The 17,221-nt window shown below is 50.0% G+C and overlaps 1 protein-coding gene across 1 annotated transcript; it reads left to right on the top strand.

Annotated features, from left to right (window-relative positions):
• Nucleotides 1-8,043: 8,043 nt before the first annotated feature.
• GPR37L1 (G protein-coupled receptor 37 like 1) lies at nucleotides 8,044-15,954 on the top strand. Its single transcript, XM_084786603.1, has 2 exons — nucleotides 8,044-8,749; nucleotides 14,573-15,954. Exons 1-2 carry the CDS (start codon nucleotides 8,120-8,122, stop codon nucleotides 15,389-15,391), a joined length of 1,449 nt encoding a protein of 482 aa, XP_084642729.1. The 5' UTR covers nucleotides 8,044-8,119; the 3' UTR covers nucleotides 15,392-15,954.
• Nucleotides 15,955-17,221: the final 1,267 nt, after the last annotated feature.

Raw genomic sequence — 17,221 nt, forward strand, 5'->3', positions numbered from 1 at the left:
TGGTGTAGGTGCAGGGAAGTGAACTTTGGTCCACTCAGACCCTCTGCACAGAAACAGGTGTCCTTAATCACTGAGGCACCTCTCCAACCTTCCCCTTTATTTTTCTTCTTCAGTCCCTATATGTACGTTGGGTCCCTATATGTATTTTGGGTTCCTATATGTACCTTGGGTCCCTATATGTACCTAGGCTGGGTGGAGATTTGCTATGCGGTCCAAGCTGCCTCTTGGGGTAATTCTCCCATTTCTGGCATGTACCATCACACCCAGCTCAAAGCTCAAAGGAGAATTTCACTCTTTCTTTAAGCTGCTAGAACAAAGCCTAACACACAGTAGGTACTCAACAAATATTTGTAAAATTAACAACGTATTCAACTTTTTAGCTTTTTTTAAAAATTTATTTATTTGTCTTCTTGTCTTCTTGTAACAGGATCAATAGCTATCTGTTTCCTTCTGCTTTGATCTGCAACGCTATTAAACGAAGATAATAAACAAGTACTCAGCCGGGCGTGGTGGCGCGCGCCTTTAATCCCAGCACTCGGGAGCCAGAGGCAGGCGGATCGCTGTGAGTTCAAGGCCAGCCTGGTCTACAAAGCGAGTCCAGGACAGCCAAGGCTACACAGAGAGACCCTGTCTGGAAAAACAAAAAACAAAACAAAAAATAAAATAAAATAAAAATAAATAATAATAACAACAATAAAAATAATAAAAATAAACAAGTACTCTACGTCACAAGGCTGCTGAGGGAAGAAGTGAATTCGTTCTTGCTAGTGACTAACATTTTTAAAAAATGAGTCGGACACTGTCTCCCTCTCCCCCATCCGCCCTCCCCTCCTCACCCCCCCCACCCACCCCCACCCCCCCCACCCCCCCACCCCGCTTCCCCCTCGCCCCATTCACACTGATTTGCTCAGGAGCCTGTTGCTACCCCACAAGCCGAAGCACAGAGGTTAAGTGCTTGGGCAAAGTCACCGCTACTTAAGCGGCCTGCAGCCTTGCACGGTTTGTTCAGTGAAATGTGGGCTTGGGTTATTTTCCTCGGTGAGGAGCCCTCACCTATTTTGTTGTCAAGGACAATTCCAGCCTCTTTCTCCCTCCCTCCCTTCCACCTGAGTACCATGTCTTTAGCCACCAGCCGGGGGAACTCCCAGGTGGAAGCATGGGGAATTCCTGGGATCATGGAGACACCGGGAGAGGCCGGCTCAGGAGCTGGGCACTCTTCAGTGTCTCGCTGGGGTTCTCCTCCGGCCTGGCCCAGAGGCAGGAATCTACCGAAGCAGAAGCAGCCACCCAGGGGCGAAGAGCACTTGGCAGGCAGTTAACTCCTCAAGAGGAGTGGGGTACAGTGAGCACACCGCACTATCTTCTCTCTCTGGATCACATCTGTGGGCAGCTCACAAAAATCTTTGGGCTGGACTTGCCTGTCGTGGGATAGCTAAGGCCCAAGACAGGAGGGGGACCAAGGCCCAAGCCTTAGCTTCTAATACTGAACGTTTGGTTCCACCTAGTGGCCTCTGGCATTCCAGCTGTCCTAATGGAGAACAGCAAAGACATGAAGAAATGCGGTGTGCGCGTGCGCATGCCTGCTCCATCACTCTGCCTTACTCTTTTGAGATAAGGTCTCTCTCAGTGAACCTAGGACTAGCCTGACTCCAGCAAGCCCGAAAATCCTCCTATCTCTGCCCCCTAGCACTAATATGCAGCCTCACCTGGCTTTTGGTTTTCATTTTTATTTATTTTTGTTTGTTTGTTTTTCCGAGACAGGGTTTCTCTGTGTAGCCCTGGCTGTCCTGGACTCACTTTGTAGCCCAGGTTGGCCTCGAACTCACAGCGATCCACCTGCCTCTGCCTCCTGAGTGCTGGGATTAGAGGGTGCGCCACCATGCCCAGCTTGTTTTTTTATTTTAAAGATTTATTTATTGTCCAGTGTGATGGCACTCGCTTTTAATTCCAGCACTAGGGAGGAAGAGGCAGGGGGATCGCTGAGTTTGAGGCCAGCCTGCTCTACAAAGCAAGTCTAAGACAGCCAGGGCTCTGTTCTACATAGCAAGTCCAAGACAGCCAGCGCTCTGTTACACAGAGAAATCCTGTCTTGAAAAACAACAACAACAAAAATATTTATTTATTAGACGGGTGGTGGTGATGCAGGCCTTTAATGTCAGCACTCAGGAGGCTGGTGGATCGCTCTGAGTTCGAGGTCAGCCTGGTCTACAGAACAAGTTCCAGGACAGCCAGGGCTGCACAGAGAAACCCTGTCTCGAAGAACCAAAGGGGGGGAAAAAAGGATTTATTTACTTTGTGCTTTACTTGCATGCATATATGTGTACCACAATGTGCCTGCTGAATGCCCTGGCACTGGGGCTACAGATGGTTGTGAGCCATTATGTGGTTTCAGGGGAATTGAACCCAGGTCCTTTGCAAAAGCAACAAGTGCTCTTAGCCACTGAGCCATCTCTCCAGCCCCCAACACATGTTGTACGTGGTGCCGGGACTGGAACTCAGGACCTCATGGCTTGCACGGCAAGTGCTCTCACCCGCTGCGTAGCTCCCAGTTCCTCAAGGTTCACCGAGTGTCAGTATGCGCAAGCACGGAATGAGGCGGGATGGGCTACATGTGTGAGTATGAGAGAAAAGCAGAGGCCTAATGCTTGCTTAATTCAGCCCTGGGCTAAGGTTGAGACCAGTGGCTCTCAACCTCCCAAGTTCTGCGACCCTTTAATACAGTTCATGTTGTGTTGACCCCCAGCCATAAAATTATTTCCATTGCTGCTTTGTAACTGCAATTGTGCTAGTGGTATGAACCATAACATAAAGATCTGTGTTTGCTGATGGTCTTAGGTGACCCCCTGTGAAAGGGTCATTTGACCTCAAAGGGGTCGTGACCCACAGGTTGAGAACCACTGATCTAACTCCCCCTGGCCACTGCCCCTGAAGCAACTGAGGCTCCCACAGTGGAGATGTGATTGCCGAGCCTGTTGCCTTAGGACCTGACCTCTCAGGTCTTCAGTTTCCAGTTCTGGAAAGTAAGAGCGTTGGTGTAGGTCACCTCTGAGCTCTTCACTTGTACAGTTCTGCAAACCACAAGGGAACAGGTGGGGGTTTTAGGGTGGAGTCAGATACCCCTTCCTTTGGATCTCGGCAGTCCATCCCTAGCTGTGTGTGTCCTCCAGCAGGCTTCTTTATCTCTCTCCACGCCTGTGTAATAATGTAAAGACTAATCGGTAATTATGAGTGTTTAGGACACAGCCTGGTGTAATGATTAAAAAAATAAGATGCCAGGCAACAGATCTGATACGGAGAAGTTTATTATATGAGTGTGGGGAGAGAAAGGAGGGGAGGGGCACCCCAGAGAGAGAGACAGAGGAAGAGAGATAGAAACAGGTAAGAGAGCAAGAGAGTAAGAGAAATGAACAAGAGAGGAAAAGGGTAAGAAAGTGGAGGAGGGAGAGCAAGAGGGAGAGGTAGGTGGGTTTGTCCTTTTATACACTCCTGGGTAGGGGCATGCCCAGGGGCAGGTAGGTAATGACATCACCGGTTGCTAGGCAGGCTGGGGCAGAACCCTAACACCTGTTACTTAGGGAAGGCTCAGTACAAATGATGACAGCTTTATCCAACTAGCAACAACATAAGACAGAAAGAAGGCAGAGGATTTCAATGACAGCAGCGTAATGTCTTAGGGTTCAGAAAGACTAAAAGGCCAGAGCGCTTGGGGCCAGGTCCGTGCAGCAGTTCTCTGGGAGAATTACAAGAGGCTGGTTCCGAGCACAGAGGAGGGGAAATACTCCATGCTGTCACTCAAAGGAGCATTGCCTTGACCAAGTTACTTTAGAGAGGTCCAGGAAGGGCAAGTGGGCCCCTCATAGCATAAGCAGGCAAGTTGTTGAGGTAGCAGGACTCATAGATTCCAGGAGAGCCAGCAGCACTGAGGGGTCAGGCGGGAGGGAGTTCAGGGTTGGGCCTTGGCACTTCTCCTAAGTTTCCTGAGGACACAGGATGTGGGGTCCCGGCTTTCTCTCCCTGATGACATAAGTGGGGTTGTGTTGGTGATGAAGCTGAGCTTCTGTCTGCCCTGCCAGACTTCAGACAGGCCTCTGGCGGCTTCCCAAGAGTCCTCAGCAGAGGATTGGTGCTCCTATCTTTCGCTTTGTCTCCTCTTTTTCTCCTGAGACCCCTAGTTTTACACAGCACGTGGGGACCTACTGGGTAGGGTGGCAAGGTTCCTGGTCAGGAAGTCTCCTGGGGAGGCTGATTCCAGATTGACTGTCTTGGTGGGAGTGCTCGGTTAATGCTGCCAGGGGACTGTGTCAATAGCTCCCAGCCAGCCCTGTCTCCTGTTTGCTTTGGCCAGTCTCCTTAGCTACAGAAACCACCTCCCTGAACCTCCATCCCAGTGAGCCCTGGCACACAGATTCCCACCTGTATACAGTGGAGTCTTGTGCCACTTCTCCCACCTGTGTCCTCCAGAGATGGGTGGACAGAGTCTATTTACTCGGCATCGATCCACACCCCCTGCAGCATGGACCCCTTCAGTGTTGCTGGCTTTCCTGGAAACCATGGGTCCTGCCACTTCTGCACTTGCCTGCTTATGCTGTCAGGAGCCCACTGACCATCCTGGACCCACCTAAAGTAACTTAGGCAAGCCAAGGCTCCTTTGAGTGACAATATGTAGTATTTTCCCTTGCCTCTGGGATAACACCTTTTTGTTTTGTTTTTGAGACAGAGTTTCTCTCTGTGTAGCCCTGGTTGTCCTGGAACTCACTTTGTAGATCAGGCTGGCCTCGAACTTAGAGATTCACCTGCTTCTGCCTCCCAAGTGCTGGGATTAAAGCTGTGCGCCACCACTGCTTGACTTGGGATAACATCTTAACTCCTTTTTAGGGGACGTTGAGACAGGGTTTCTCTACGTAGCCTTGACTGTCCTGGACTCGCTTTGTAGACCAGGTTGGCCTCAAACTCACAGCAATCTGCCTGCCTCTGCCTCCCAAGTGCTGGAATTAAAGGCTTATGCCACCATCGCCTGTCGTAACTTAACTTCTAATGTTATGGAAGAAGATATAGGCTTTGAAGGTATAGAGATGCTATTTCAGAGTGTCAGCAAAATCACAACTGCTTTTGCAAAGTTCTTTCCTGCTTTATACCCAGAGGGAAATTCTATTTATTTATTTATTTAGTCTTTTTACTGTATTACATTTTTTAAAAGATTGGAAGAGCCAAGTGTAGTGGCTCATGCCTTTAATCCCAGAACTTGGGAGGCAGAGGCAGGTGGATCTCTGTGAGTTCAAGGCCAGCATGGACTACAAAGTGAGTCCAGGACAGCCAGGGCTGTTAGACAGAAAAATTCTGTCTCGAAAAACAAAAAAAAACAAAAAACAAACAAGCAAACACCCCCCCAAGAAAAAGAAAGAAAGAAAAAGAAAAAATTGGAAGAAAGATAGATAAAAACCAAAGGGTCAGTAAATTATATCAGTATGGAAAGGATTGCAGAGTTGGCTGTACAACTAGAGAATTTGCAGGTAGAGGTTGACCCATTTAGAAAGCAAAAAGCACCATTGGTAAAGGGAAAACACCTGGTAACTGAGAGCCACTGTTTTCCACAATTGCTGCACTGCCCTGCTCCACGCACCAGGTGTCCAGAGCACCAGTGTGTGGAAGTGGGGCAGGCGAAAAAAGGGGGAAGCTGGAATGGTTGTAAAGATTCTAGAGGAGCAGGAAAGCAGACAGGCCAAAAGGGCTTTGGAGCCAAGTGCTCCAACAGAGGCATCCTCCAGGGCTACATGACACCAATAGCTTTTCCAGTCTTTGTACAACATATCCCTGGCTTATGATGAGATGGCATGGTGACCAGTAGATATGCTAGCTTTAAAGCATTTTAAAGAGGCTATTGTACGGTATGGGGTGTGTTCATCTTTTGTTAAACAAATGTTAAGTAACTGGGCTATGTAGCATAGACTTATTCCCCAAGATTGGAAGGGACTGGTGTCAGCTGTGTTAGAAGCTGCTCAGCAGTTAACAGTGGTTATCGTGGTGAAGAAAAGAAGCCAGGAGAATAGAACAAGATATAACAAGGGGGTTTTCTGGGTCTTGGTGTTGTTTGGCTGTTCGTTGCTCCACTTTGAGACGCTCCTAGAGAGAACCTCGCCAGCAAAGGCTTTGGGGCTCCAGGTTCAGCTGCTGTTCCAGGTTCCAGCAGTAACTTTGGTTGAATTGCTGGTCTGCTGAGATCCTGCTCCTAGGGGCTGAGTTCACAAATGTCTACTTCTTCTATTCCCATTAACCTCTTGTCCCTCCTAGGTGGGTTGGAAAGGAGGTATAAACGTTAAAGAACCTCAAACAAAGTGGGTTTGGAAAAGGTCAAAGCTTACAGCAAGTACTACCACTAAGTCACACCTCCATCCTAGAGTGTGGGATTTTAATTAATTAATTAATTAATTAATTAATTAATTAATTTTTTGCTGCTGCCTTCCTTTGGGAGTTTGTACGGCTAGGAAGCAAGGAATGGGCTCTTGCCTGTTAGACCAGCACTAAGTTAAAAGCTATGGAATCAGATCCATGTTTTGAGGCAGGTTCTACCTTGCGTCAACTACATAGTCACTAAGACTACCACAAACCTCATATTTTGAATCTAGGAAATGGATCACAGTAGTACTTCCTCATCAAACATATTAAGAACCACCAAGAACCCAACTGTCAGACACCTTTAATCCAAGCACTCAGGAGGCAGAGGCAGGCAAGGCAAATATTTGAGTTTGAGGCCAGCCTCATCTACAGAGTGAGTTCCAGGACAGCCAGGGCTACACAGAGAAATCCTGTCTCAACCAAGCAACCAACCAAGCAACCAACAAAATCAACTGAGTGGCACACCTAGATAAGTATCCAAATGGTTTCAGCAATTATTATAATTCAAGTTTTGATCTTGGCAACTTTTTTTTTTCCAAGACAGGGTTTCTTTTGTAGTCCTGACTATCCTGGAACCAGGCTGGCCTCAAACTCAAGAGATCCACCTGCCTCTGCCTCCCAAGTTCTGGGATTTAAGCATGAGCCACTATGCCCAGCCTTTTTTTTTTCTAAATAAGTATGTTTTTTTAAGATTTATTAATTTATTACATATACATGTATGCCTGCATACCAGAAAAGGGCTGCAGACCTCATTATAGATGGCTACGAACCACCTGGGAATTGAACTCAGGACCTCTAGAAGAGCAGACAGTGCTCTTAACCACTGAGCCATCTCTCCAGCTGCCCCCCCCCCTTTTCTTTTTTAAAGAATAAAACAAGCCAGGCAGCGATGGCACACACCTTTAATCCCAGCACTTGGAAGGCAGAGGCAGGCGGATCTCTGTGAGTTTGAGGCCAGCCTGGTCTACAAAGTGAGTCCAGGACAGTCAAGGCTACACAGAGAAACCCTGTCCCGAAAAACCAGAAAAAAAAAAAAAAGAATAAAACAAAAACAGTATTCTGCCATGACTTCCAAAATGACCTTGAACTCTGTCCTCCTGGCTCAGTCTCCTAAGTGCTGGGATTACAGGAAATAGACACCATACCTGGCCTATCATTCTGGGTTTTTGTTTGCTTTTGCTTTTGCTTTTGGTTTTTCAAGACAGGGTCTCTCTGTGTAGCCTTGGCTGTCCTGGACTTGTTTTGTAGACCAGGCTGGCCTCGAACTCACAGAGATCTGCCTGCCTCTGCCTTCCTGAGTGCTGGGATTAGAGGGGTGCGCCACCACGCCTGGCTCCTATCATTCTGTTTTGAGTGAAGGATCTGCCTTAGAATTGGAAGACCTGTGCTCCAGTTAGCATCCGCCTCTGCAGCCCTCATTTCCCTGGTCCCAGGGACTGGTGACTGGCGCAAATCCCACTGCGGGCTGTTCAGTCTGTTCTGCTGTGGCCTAAGAGCTTGAGAAGGGGTGTGGTGGAGAATGTGATTTGTGAGGGCAACACAGACTGCGCAGTGTCCAGCAGAGGGCCTTAGCCAGACCATGGCCAACAGGATGGGAGGAAGGGCCAGCTATGCCAGCCGCCTGACTGGAGGCGGACCCAGCTGCCAGCTGCCTCTCTTAATTCCGAGCAGCCCTTAGTCCCTTGCCCTCACCTCTCTGAGGCAGCTGCGCCCTGCTCTCCTGGCCATGAGGTGGCTGTGGCCCCTGGCTGTCTCTCTTGCTGTAGTGTTGGCTGTGGGGCGGAGTGGGGTCTCTGGGGTGGCCACCTCGTCTTTGGGTCAGCATAGAGCCAAGGCCCAGGAGCAGCAGAATCGACCCCGAAGAGGCACCAAAGATGAGGAGCCCAAGGAGGTACAGCACTATGTACCTGAGGAGTGGGCCGAGTACCCCAGGCCCATCCATCCGGCTGGCCTGCAACCCACCAAGCCTTTGGTGGCCACTAGCCCCAACCCAGACAAGGAAGGGGCCACCCCAGGTAGTGGACAAGAGCTGAGGGCCAATCTGACGGGGACACCAAGTCAGAGGCTGCAGATTCAGAACCCTCTGTATCCGGTGACTGAGAGCTCCTACGGTGCCTATGCTGTCATGCTCTTGGCTCTGGTGGTGTTCGCTGTGGGTATCATAGGCAATCTGTCTGTCATGTGCATTGTGTGGCACAGCTACTACCTGAAGAGTGCCTGGAACTCCATCCTTGCCAGCCTGGCTCTCTGGGATTTCTTGGTCCTCTTCTTCTGCCTCCCAATTGTCATCTTCAATGAGATCACCAAGCAGAGACTACTCGGGGATGTTTCTTGCCGAGCTGTGCCCTTCATGGAGGTGAGCATGCCTTTTCTGTCTTTCTTTCTTTTTCTTTTTCTTTTCTTTTTTTCTTTTCCTTTTTCTTTTTTCTTTTTTTGAGACAAGGTTTCTCTCTGTATCCTTGGTTGTCCTGGACTCACTTTGTAGACCAGGCTGGCCTCAAACTCACAGTGGTCGGCCTGTATCGGCCTCCTGAGTACTGGGATTAAAGGAGCATGTCTTTCTCTATCCCACTTGTATGTCTGTCGCTCATGGAAGGGGCCTCAGTCTCTCCAGAGACTTTGAAAGCAGATATCTCTCTCTCTCTCTCTCTCTCTCTCTCTCTCTCTCTCTCTCTCTCTCTCTCCGAGACAGGGTCTCTCTGTGTAGCCTTGGCTGTCCTGGTCTCGCTTTGTAGATCAGGCTGGCCTCGAACTCACAGTGATTTCCCTTCCTCTGTCTCCCGAGTGCTGGAATTCAAGGTGTGAGCCACCATGCCCGCTTGAGATCAGATCTCTAGGTGTGTATGATCCCAGAGCTTTGGGGTTCCCACTCAACTAGTTTTCTCTGTGTCATTGGGGAATGAGACATTGGCTCCTGGTAGCTCTCAGGAAAGCAAGTCAGGCCAGATGAGCAGGCAGAGCACTGGCTTGGGACCAGCCTGCTCCTCTGCTTCAGGAGTAACCCCTCACAGAGGACTTGCCTTTCCCTCTAGATTCTGAGCTGTCTCTGATGCTTCTACCTCCAACCCCACCCCCACTCCCCAAAATCCCTTTCTCTTTTGGGGTCTTTCTCTGCTTTTAATTGTGCTTCCTGCCTTCCCTATACCCATGACTCCTCTTTTTCTTTTTTCTTTTTTTAATTAATTAATCTATGTTTTTATCTGTGTAGCTTTGGCTGTCCTGGAACTTGCTCTGTAGACTAGGCTGACCTCGAATTCACAAAGATCCACCTGTCTCTGCCTCCTGAGTGCTGGGATTAAAGATGTGGGCCAACACCTCCTGGCCATGCCTCCTCTTTTTAACCCTTCTGTATCCTGACAACCTAGCAATACCTGAGGGATAGACCCTAGTTGGTTGTTGTTGTTGTTGTTGTTGTTGTTTTTACCAACACCCCCAGGTTGAATCAGTGCTCACTCTCTGTGGATGTAAGCACCTGAACAGGCTCTTTCTCCCTTTCTGACTGAGATTATTGTCACCTTCAAGGTCATCTCTTTTACTCTCCTCCTACGGCCTCTTTGAAAGGCAAGCCCTACCTCTGGGTACTTGTACAAACACTAGGTTCAGTTCTGTTACTGTATTTTGCCTGTCACTTGACAGATCTCATCTTTCCCTGTGTTTCCTTAGCTAGCAAGCATGGAGGGTAGACCAGATGGCTCTTCTAGCTGGCCTGCTCTACAATTCTAAAGTGTAGCAGAGCACCTTTGAATGGGGACTTCCATGTTAAGATAAACACGTGGAGGCCTGGCATAGTGGCACACGCCTGTAATCCCAGCACTCAGGAGGCAAAGGTAGGTGGATCTCTGTGAGTTCGAGGACAGCCTGGTCTACAAAGCAAGTCCAAGACAGGACAGTCAGGGCTACACAGAGAAACCCTGTATTGAAAAACAAAACAACAACAACAACAAAAAAGATAAATACATGGATGAAAATGACTGTGTGGAGACAACTTAATCAAATCACTGTGTGTAAAGGCTGTTGTGTCTGTGATAACACAAAACAGCAGCTTTCATTTTATTTTATTTTATTTTATTTTATTTTTTGAGACAGGGTCTCTCTGTGCAGCACTGGCTGTCCTGGAACTCATTCTGTAGACCAGGCTGGCCTCGAACTCACAGAGATCCATCTGCCTCCACTTCTCAAATGCTGGGATCAAAGGCGTGTGCCACCATGCCCTGAACTTTCCTTTGTTTTCATTCTTTTTTTCTGGTTTTTGAACTTTCTCTCTCTCAGCCAGGCAGGTGTGGTAGCTCACGCCTTTAATCCCAGCACTGGGGAGGCAGAGGCAGGCCAGCCTGGCTACATGGAGAAACCCTGTCTCAAAAAACCAAAAAATAAAGAAGAATAAAAAATAAACTTTCTCTCTCTTTCTCACCACTCTTTTTCTCTCTCTCTACCCCCCCTTCTTTCTCTGTCTCTCTCTGGGGTACCCCTCCCCTCTTTCCCTTCTTCCCCCATGCTCATTTAATAAACTCCTTTTAAACATAAAACAACAACAACAAAACCATTTCTCTCTCCTCTCTTTTCTTTCTTTCTTTTTTTTTTTTTTTAAGACAGAGCTTCACTCTGTAGTTCAGGCCGCTGTGGAACTCACTGTGTAGACCAAGCTGGCCTCAAATTTACAGTAATTATCTGCCTTAGCCTAGTTTATTCTGTCTGTCTGTCTGTCTGTCTGTCTGTCTGTCTGTCTCCCTCTCCCTCCCTCTCTCTCTCTCTCTCTCTCTCTCTCTCTCTCTCTGTGTGTGTGTGTGTGTGTGTGTGTGTGTGTGTGTGTGTGTGTGTGTTTGGTTGGTTTTAGATAGGCTCTCGCCATGTAGCCCTGGCTGGCCTGGAACCTGCCATGTAAACCAGGTTGGTCTCTAATTCATGGAGATCTACCTGCCTCTGTCTCCTGAGTGTAGGAATAAGTGCACCACTGTGCTGGGCCAGCACATCGTTTGGGGACTGAACAGATTATATTAGAACCTGTGCTCTTTGTCCACTGCTGGCCAAGTGATCTTGGTAAGTCATTTAACCTGCCTAAACCTCAGTGTTCTCATCTAGGATGGTAACTGAGTTGGGCTTCACACTTCACATACTAAACATGGACACTTCAAGCTCCAAAGCTTTTTGTTATTGTTGCTGCTACTTTGAGACAGGGTCTTCCACTGAAACCCTGGCTGACCTGGTAGTCCAGACTCAAGCTAAGGGCAATCTTCTACCTCTGCCTTCAAAGGGTTGACTGTAGGTGTGTGCCACCACATCTGGCCAACTAACACTTTCTCTCTTCTCTTTCCGTCTCTCTGTCTCTCTGTCTCTCTCTGTCTCTCTGTCTCTCTGTCTCTCTGTCTCTCTCTCTCTCTCTCTCTCTCTCTCTGTCTCTCTCTGTCTCTCTCTCCATCTCTCTCAATCTCTGACAGTACTTGGGGTTAAACCCAGGGCTTTCCACATAGGCAAGGATTCTTCTGCTGAGTTATACCTCCAGCCCCACTGTCCCCCTCTTTTTTTTAAGGCAGTGGGATTGAGCTCAAGGCCTTGTGCATGCTAGGTCAGTGCCCCACCCCTATTCCTACTGAGCTATATCATCAGTTCTCTTTTTATTAATTTTGAGACAGGTTCTAAGTTGCTCAGGCCAGACTTGAACTCACTCTGTAGTCTAGGTAGGCCTTGAATTTTTTATTCTTTTGCCTTAGCCACCCAATTAGTTGAGATTTTGCTGGGCATGGTGGTGCTCACCTTTAATCCCAGCACTCAGGAGGGCAGAGGCAGGTGGATCAAAAAACCAACCAACCAAGCAACCAACAAACAAACCAAAAACCAATTAGTTGAGGTTTTGTGGGCCTGAATAGCCATGTCCAGCAGCCAGCCCCCACTTATTATTGCTATTATTTTTTAGCGAGGGTCTTATGTAACCCAGGCTGGCCTCAAACTTGCTTTATTGCTAAAGATGACCTTGAATTCCTAATTGTCCGGTCTCAGCTTCCACGGTGCTGGGATGACAAGCATGAGTCATCACACCCAGTAAGTTTAGCCCCAAATATATCTACCTATCTTTCCTTATTTATTCTTTCCTTTTTTCTTTTTTTTTTTTTAAAGGTTTTTCAAGACAAGGTTTCTCTGTGTAGCCTTGGCTGTCCTGGACTCGCTTTGTAGACCAGGCTGGCCTTGAATTTACAGAGATCCACCTGCCTCTGCCTCTGCCTCTGCCTACCCCCACCTGAGGGCCACCACAACTGGCCTCTTTCTTTCTTTTTAAAGACATGGTCTCCCATTACTCCTACTGGACCCAAATCACTATGTAATGAAGGATGCCCTTGACCAACCGATCCTCCTCCTCCTCCTCCTCCTCCTCCTCCTGCCTTCAGAGTGCCAGCATTACAGGTGTCTGTGTCACTCACTGCACCTGGCTAGTCCCAGTTCTTAAAGGGTTAAAATGTGTACTGTCCTTGAAGGGCTTAGAATTCATTTAGGCTGTGGGGGGCTTTTACTTGGGCCTGGCTGAAGAGAGAAGAAGGCATACAGGCTTCTACGTCTTACCTTCCTGCATGTGGCCATAAGCCTCTGCCACTGCCCAGAACTCTCTGGTAGGGAAGACCCCCAGGATGGCCCCTTGGGAAGATTTTGAATAGTGGTTTCTGAGATATAGAAGAGAGAGCATGCTGTTTTTCCGGAGGCTGGAGGCTGCTCCTCTGTAGGCCTGGGCTCCCCTGCCAAGAGAGGGGGTTGGGTCCTTACAAAGGACACTTGGTGGCAGTGCAAATAAGCCGTGGATTGTGTTGCCCCAGCCAGAGAAGGGAAGAAGGGAAGCAGGAGGCGGGAGGGCGCACAAGCCCTGAGAGAGGCCCAGCAGCCAGCAGTTCAGGAGACCGCTCCTTTCAGGCTAGTTGGCACTTCCTTCCCTGCTGCTGCGGCTTCTTCCTCTTAGCTCGACGGGGTAGTTTTCCTGTGTGCTGCTGGATGGACAGTGCACAAGGATGGTGGGCACAGTGGCTCTTCAGGGCCTGCTCCCCGTGACGTTGGCCCACTTAGGACAGTGTGAGCAGGGTGAAAGCATCAAGAGCAGGCCTCATCCCTGGTACTTAATGCAACGGTCTCACATGAGAAGGCAGGAAGTGGAAGCACCTGCCCCCTCCCCAATAAAATATGTGTCCATTCACTGACCCCCCCATCCCCCCACTCCCCCAAGAGACAAGATTTTTCTGGGTAGCCTTGGTTGTTCTGGAACTTACTCTGTAGACCAGGCTGACCTCAAACCCAGAGACCCACCTGTCTTTGCTTCTTGAGCCCCGAGATTAAAGGCAAGTGATACCACTGCCTTCACTCTTTCATTGAGCAGTCATTCTTTCTCTCTCTCCTTTCTTTGCTTCTGTCTTTTTTTTTTTTAAGATTTATTTGTTGTTATGTATAATGCTTTACCTGCATGTACACCTGCAGGCCAGCAGAGGGCATCAGATCACATTATAGATGGTTGTGAGCCACCATGTGGTTGCTGGGAATTGAATTCAGGCCCTCTGGAAGAGCAGGCAGTGCTCTTAACCTCTGAGCCATCTCTCCAGCCCCTCTTTCCTTCTGCTTTGAGACAGCGTCTCATATATCCCAGGCTGGCCTTGAACTTTTTGTATGGCCGTGGTTGGCCTTGAACCCCTGATCCTCTCGTCTCTGTCTTTCAAGTTCTAGCATCACAAGCACGCGCACGCCATCACACCCAGGCTAAGCTCAGAGTTCCTATGTCTTTGTCCTGGTTCTTCCTTAGAGGTGACTCCCAGTGTCTGAGAGACATCAGGGTTTGTGAGAGGTAGGCTTAGCTTACCCTAGCTTGGGAAGTGGAAAAAACAAACAAGGGGATGTACCTACCTCAGTTTTACCACTCAGCAGCTGTGTGACTGTAGGTGGGCCACTGTTTATGCCCCTGTTTCCATTTTTTTCTATGTGATGGTTGATTGGAGTGCTAGGACCACAAATGTGTGTTGACACTACATAGGGACACAACCGAGAGTTTGTGACATATAGGGAGTGCTTGATGGCTAGGAAATGCTTTACCAATTGCAGCTACTATCACTCCCTTTCATGTGTAATTTGTGTTTTTGTTCATCCTGGAACCAGGACTTCTTTACCCCCATAATCCTTCAACTGGTCACTTTGTCTCCTACGTCCTTGTTCACAGGTCTCCTCCCTGGGAGTCACTACCTTTAGTCTCTGTGCCCTGGGCATAGACCGCTTCCATGTGGCCACCAGCACCCTGCCAAAGGTGAGGCCCATTGAGCGATGCCAATCAATCCTGGCTAAACTGGCTGTCATCTGGGTGGGCTCCATGATGCTGGCTGTGCCTGAGCTCCTGCTGTGGCAGCTGGCGCAAGAGCCTGCTCCCACCATGGGAACCGTGGACTCGTGCATCATGAAGCCCTCAGCCAACCTGCCGGAATCCCTCTACTCCCTGGTGATGACCTACCAGAACGCCCGCATGTGGTGGTACTTTGGTTGCTACTTCTGTCTGCCCATCCTCTTCACGGTCACCTGTCAGCTGGTGACATGGCGGGTGCGGGGCCCGCCGCCGGGCAGGAAGCCCGAGTGTAAGGCAGGCAAGAACCAGCGGTGTGAGAGCCAGCTCAACAGCACCGTGGTGGGCCTGACTGTGGTCTACGCCTTCTGTACACTCCCCGAAAATGTCTGCAATATCGTGGTGGCCTACCTCTCCACCGAGCTCTCTCGACAGACCCTGGACCTCCTGGGCCTCATCAACCAGTTCTCCACCTTCTTTAAGGGCGCCATCACCCCCGTGCTCCTCCTGTGCATCTGCAGGCCACTGGGCCAGGCCTTTCTGGATTGCTGCTGCTGCTGCTGCTGCGAGGAGTGTAGCGGGACCTCGGACTCCTCGGCCACAGTCAGCGTGGACGGCAAGCTCAAGACCGAAGTGTCCTCCTCCATCTACTTCCACAAGCCCAGGGAGTCACCCCCACTCCTGCCCCTGGGCACCCCTTGCTGAGTCTATGGGGGGGGGCATGGGAGCACGCGCAGAGCAGGTGGGGTGCCATCCCGACTCAAGACAGTCTGCTGATTCCTTCCCACAGGTCTGCCTTTGACCTGTCAACTTGCTGTTTAGAGGAGGACTTGGTTCATTTTGTCCCAGTTTGTGCCAACAGTGCCATTCTTATGCCAGCCTTGCCCTTCCCACTTGCAGGTGGAGATGTATGTGGGTCATTAGATCTGGGTCTGGCCATCCCAGAGCCGGGGCTTGGCCCTTGGCCTGCCTCTTGGAATCTGACTATAGGTTGGCCGAAACCCTTCTGAGCACCGCTTCTCTCCTCCCACCTAGGCCCCCACCCTGGACCAGGGACTTCTCAGAGGCCAACCTAACCAGGCTCAGTAAGCCATCCTCTAAAGTGGGCGTGTCTTAGCCCTGGATGTTCCCTCCCTTTTCTCAGAGGGTTCTCACTTCTGTCTTCCATTCTCTGAGGTACCCCCAGTTGCATTGCCCAAACCCTGCCTCCTTTTAGGAGCTTTCCTGTAGAAGGCCGTTCTGGAAAAACAATAAAGTAGCTACCACAACCCCGTGCCCACTGAACTTCCTTGTTCATTGAATGACAGTGCCTACGCAAGTAGCTGAGCCTTTTCTGGGGCAGGCCAGTGCCCTTATCCTGGGCTTACAGTTCTTGTCCTGCCTTGGGGGAGGGGTCCCAAGGATGTTATTATGGCTTTTAAGGGACGAGGAAGAGGAAAGGCTTCGGGAACTGGGGACTAAACCCTTATCCAGAGCTAAACCCAGATGCCCTTGGGAAGCCAGCCCACTTGTCTCTGGAGCTCCCCCCACCCCCTCACCCCCCTCCCCTCCACCCTCTCCACAAAGCCCCTTCCTTTCATGAGCCACAGAGCTCCTCGGCCTCCTTCACTTGAACAGAGGCTCTTGTTCAGTTTCTTAGAATGGACTGTTTGGCTCTTAGATGGCCCAGCTGCCTGCCCCCCGTGGCCCCCACGGCCCCACCACATCACGCTTCCCAGCAGGGTTCTATAGTATGGTCCAGCAGAGCCAGTAGCCTCTCCTACTGGTTCTTGCCCTTGAAGTCACTTCCCTCAGCTCTAGCCCTGAGGCACTTCCAAAAGACCCCATCTCTCCACTGGGCTGTCAGCCAGAAGCGAAGCTTTCTTCCCTTCCCAAATGCTCAACTTTCTCTGGAGCCATTTTTATCTGGAGTTCAGCTCCGGGTTCCGCAAAGACTCTTGCTCATCAGACCAACCAAGGCCCTCTACAGGCACAGGTCCCCAAGGGTGTGGGGTCAGGAGCGGCCCAGCTCCATTCTTTGCTCAGTCACCCATACCCTTGGGCCTTGGGCTGCTTAGTGCCCAAGTCTCCCTCCCCACCACTTGGAATCTGAACAGCCTTGTTCTCTATCCCTGGCACCCCGCCCCGCCCCTTCTTGAGGTGGGGGGGGGGGGCGCACAGTGATGTTGGCCAAGAGAGAGGGAGTCTGTTGCTAAGTGATGGAGTTGCCATACGCACACCCTTTGTGCTGGAGAATGACACCCACCCATTTCTCGGCAGACCTGTTGCCACAGTGACCAAAGTCTCCAGCTTTGTCTTTAGGAACTTTGTGTGGGGGAAGTTGCACAGGGAGCAAAGGTGGGGCCATGACTCTGAACAGATCCAGCAAGGGTGAGCTTTCTCCACTCTGACCCCCCTCCTCATGCTCCCCCCCCACGCATATACCAATAGCTCTTAAGGGAGGAAATGGGCCGGGTCAACTGAGGTGAAGTCGGGGCAGGGAGAGGACTTAAGATGGAAGGCTAGGAGTAGAGTGGGGTGGGGGTGGGTGGGTTC

This window comes from Acomys minous (genome assembly GCF_964271855.1).
Source record: "Acomys minous genome assembly, chromosome: 1".
Lineage (NCBI taxonomy): Eukaryota > Metazoa > Chordata > Mammalia > Rodentia > Muridae > Acomys > Acomys minous.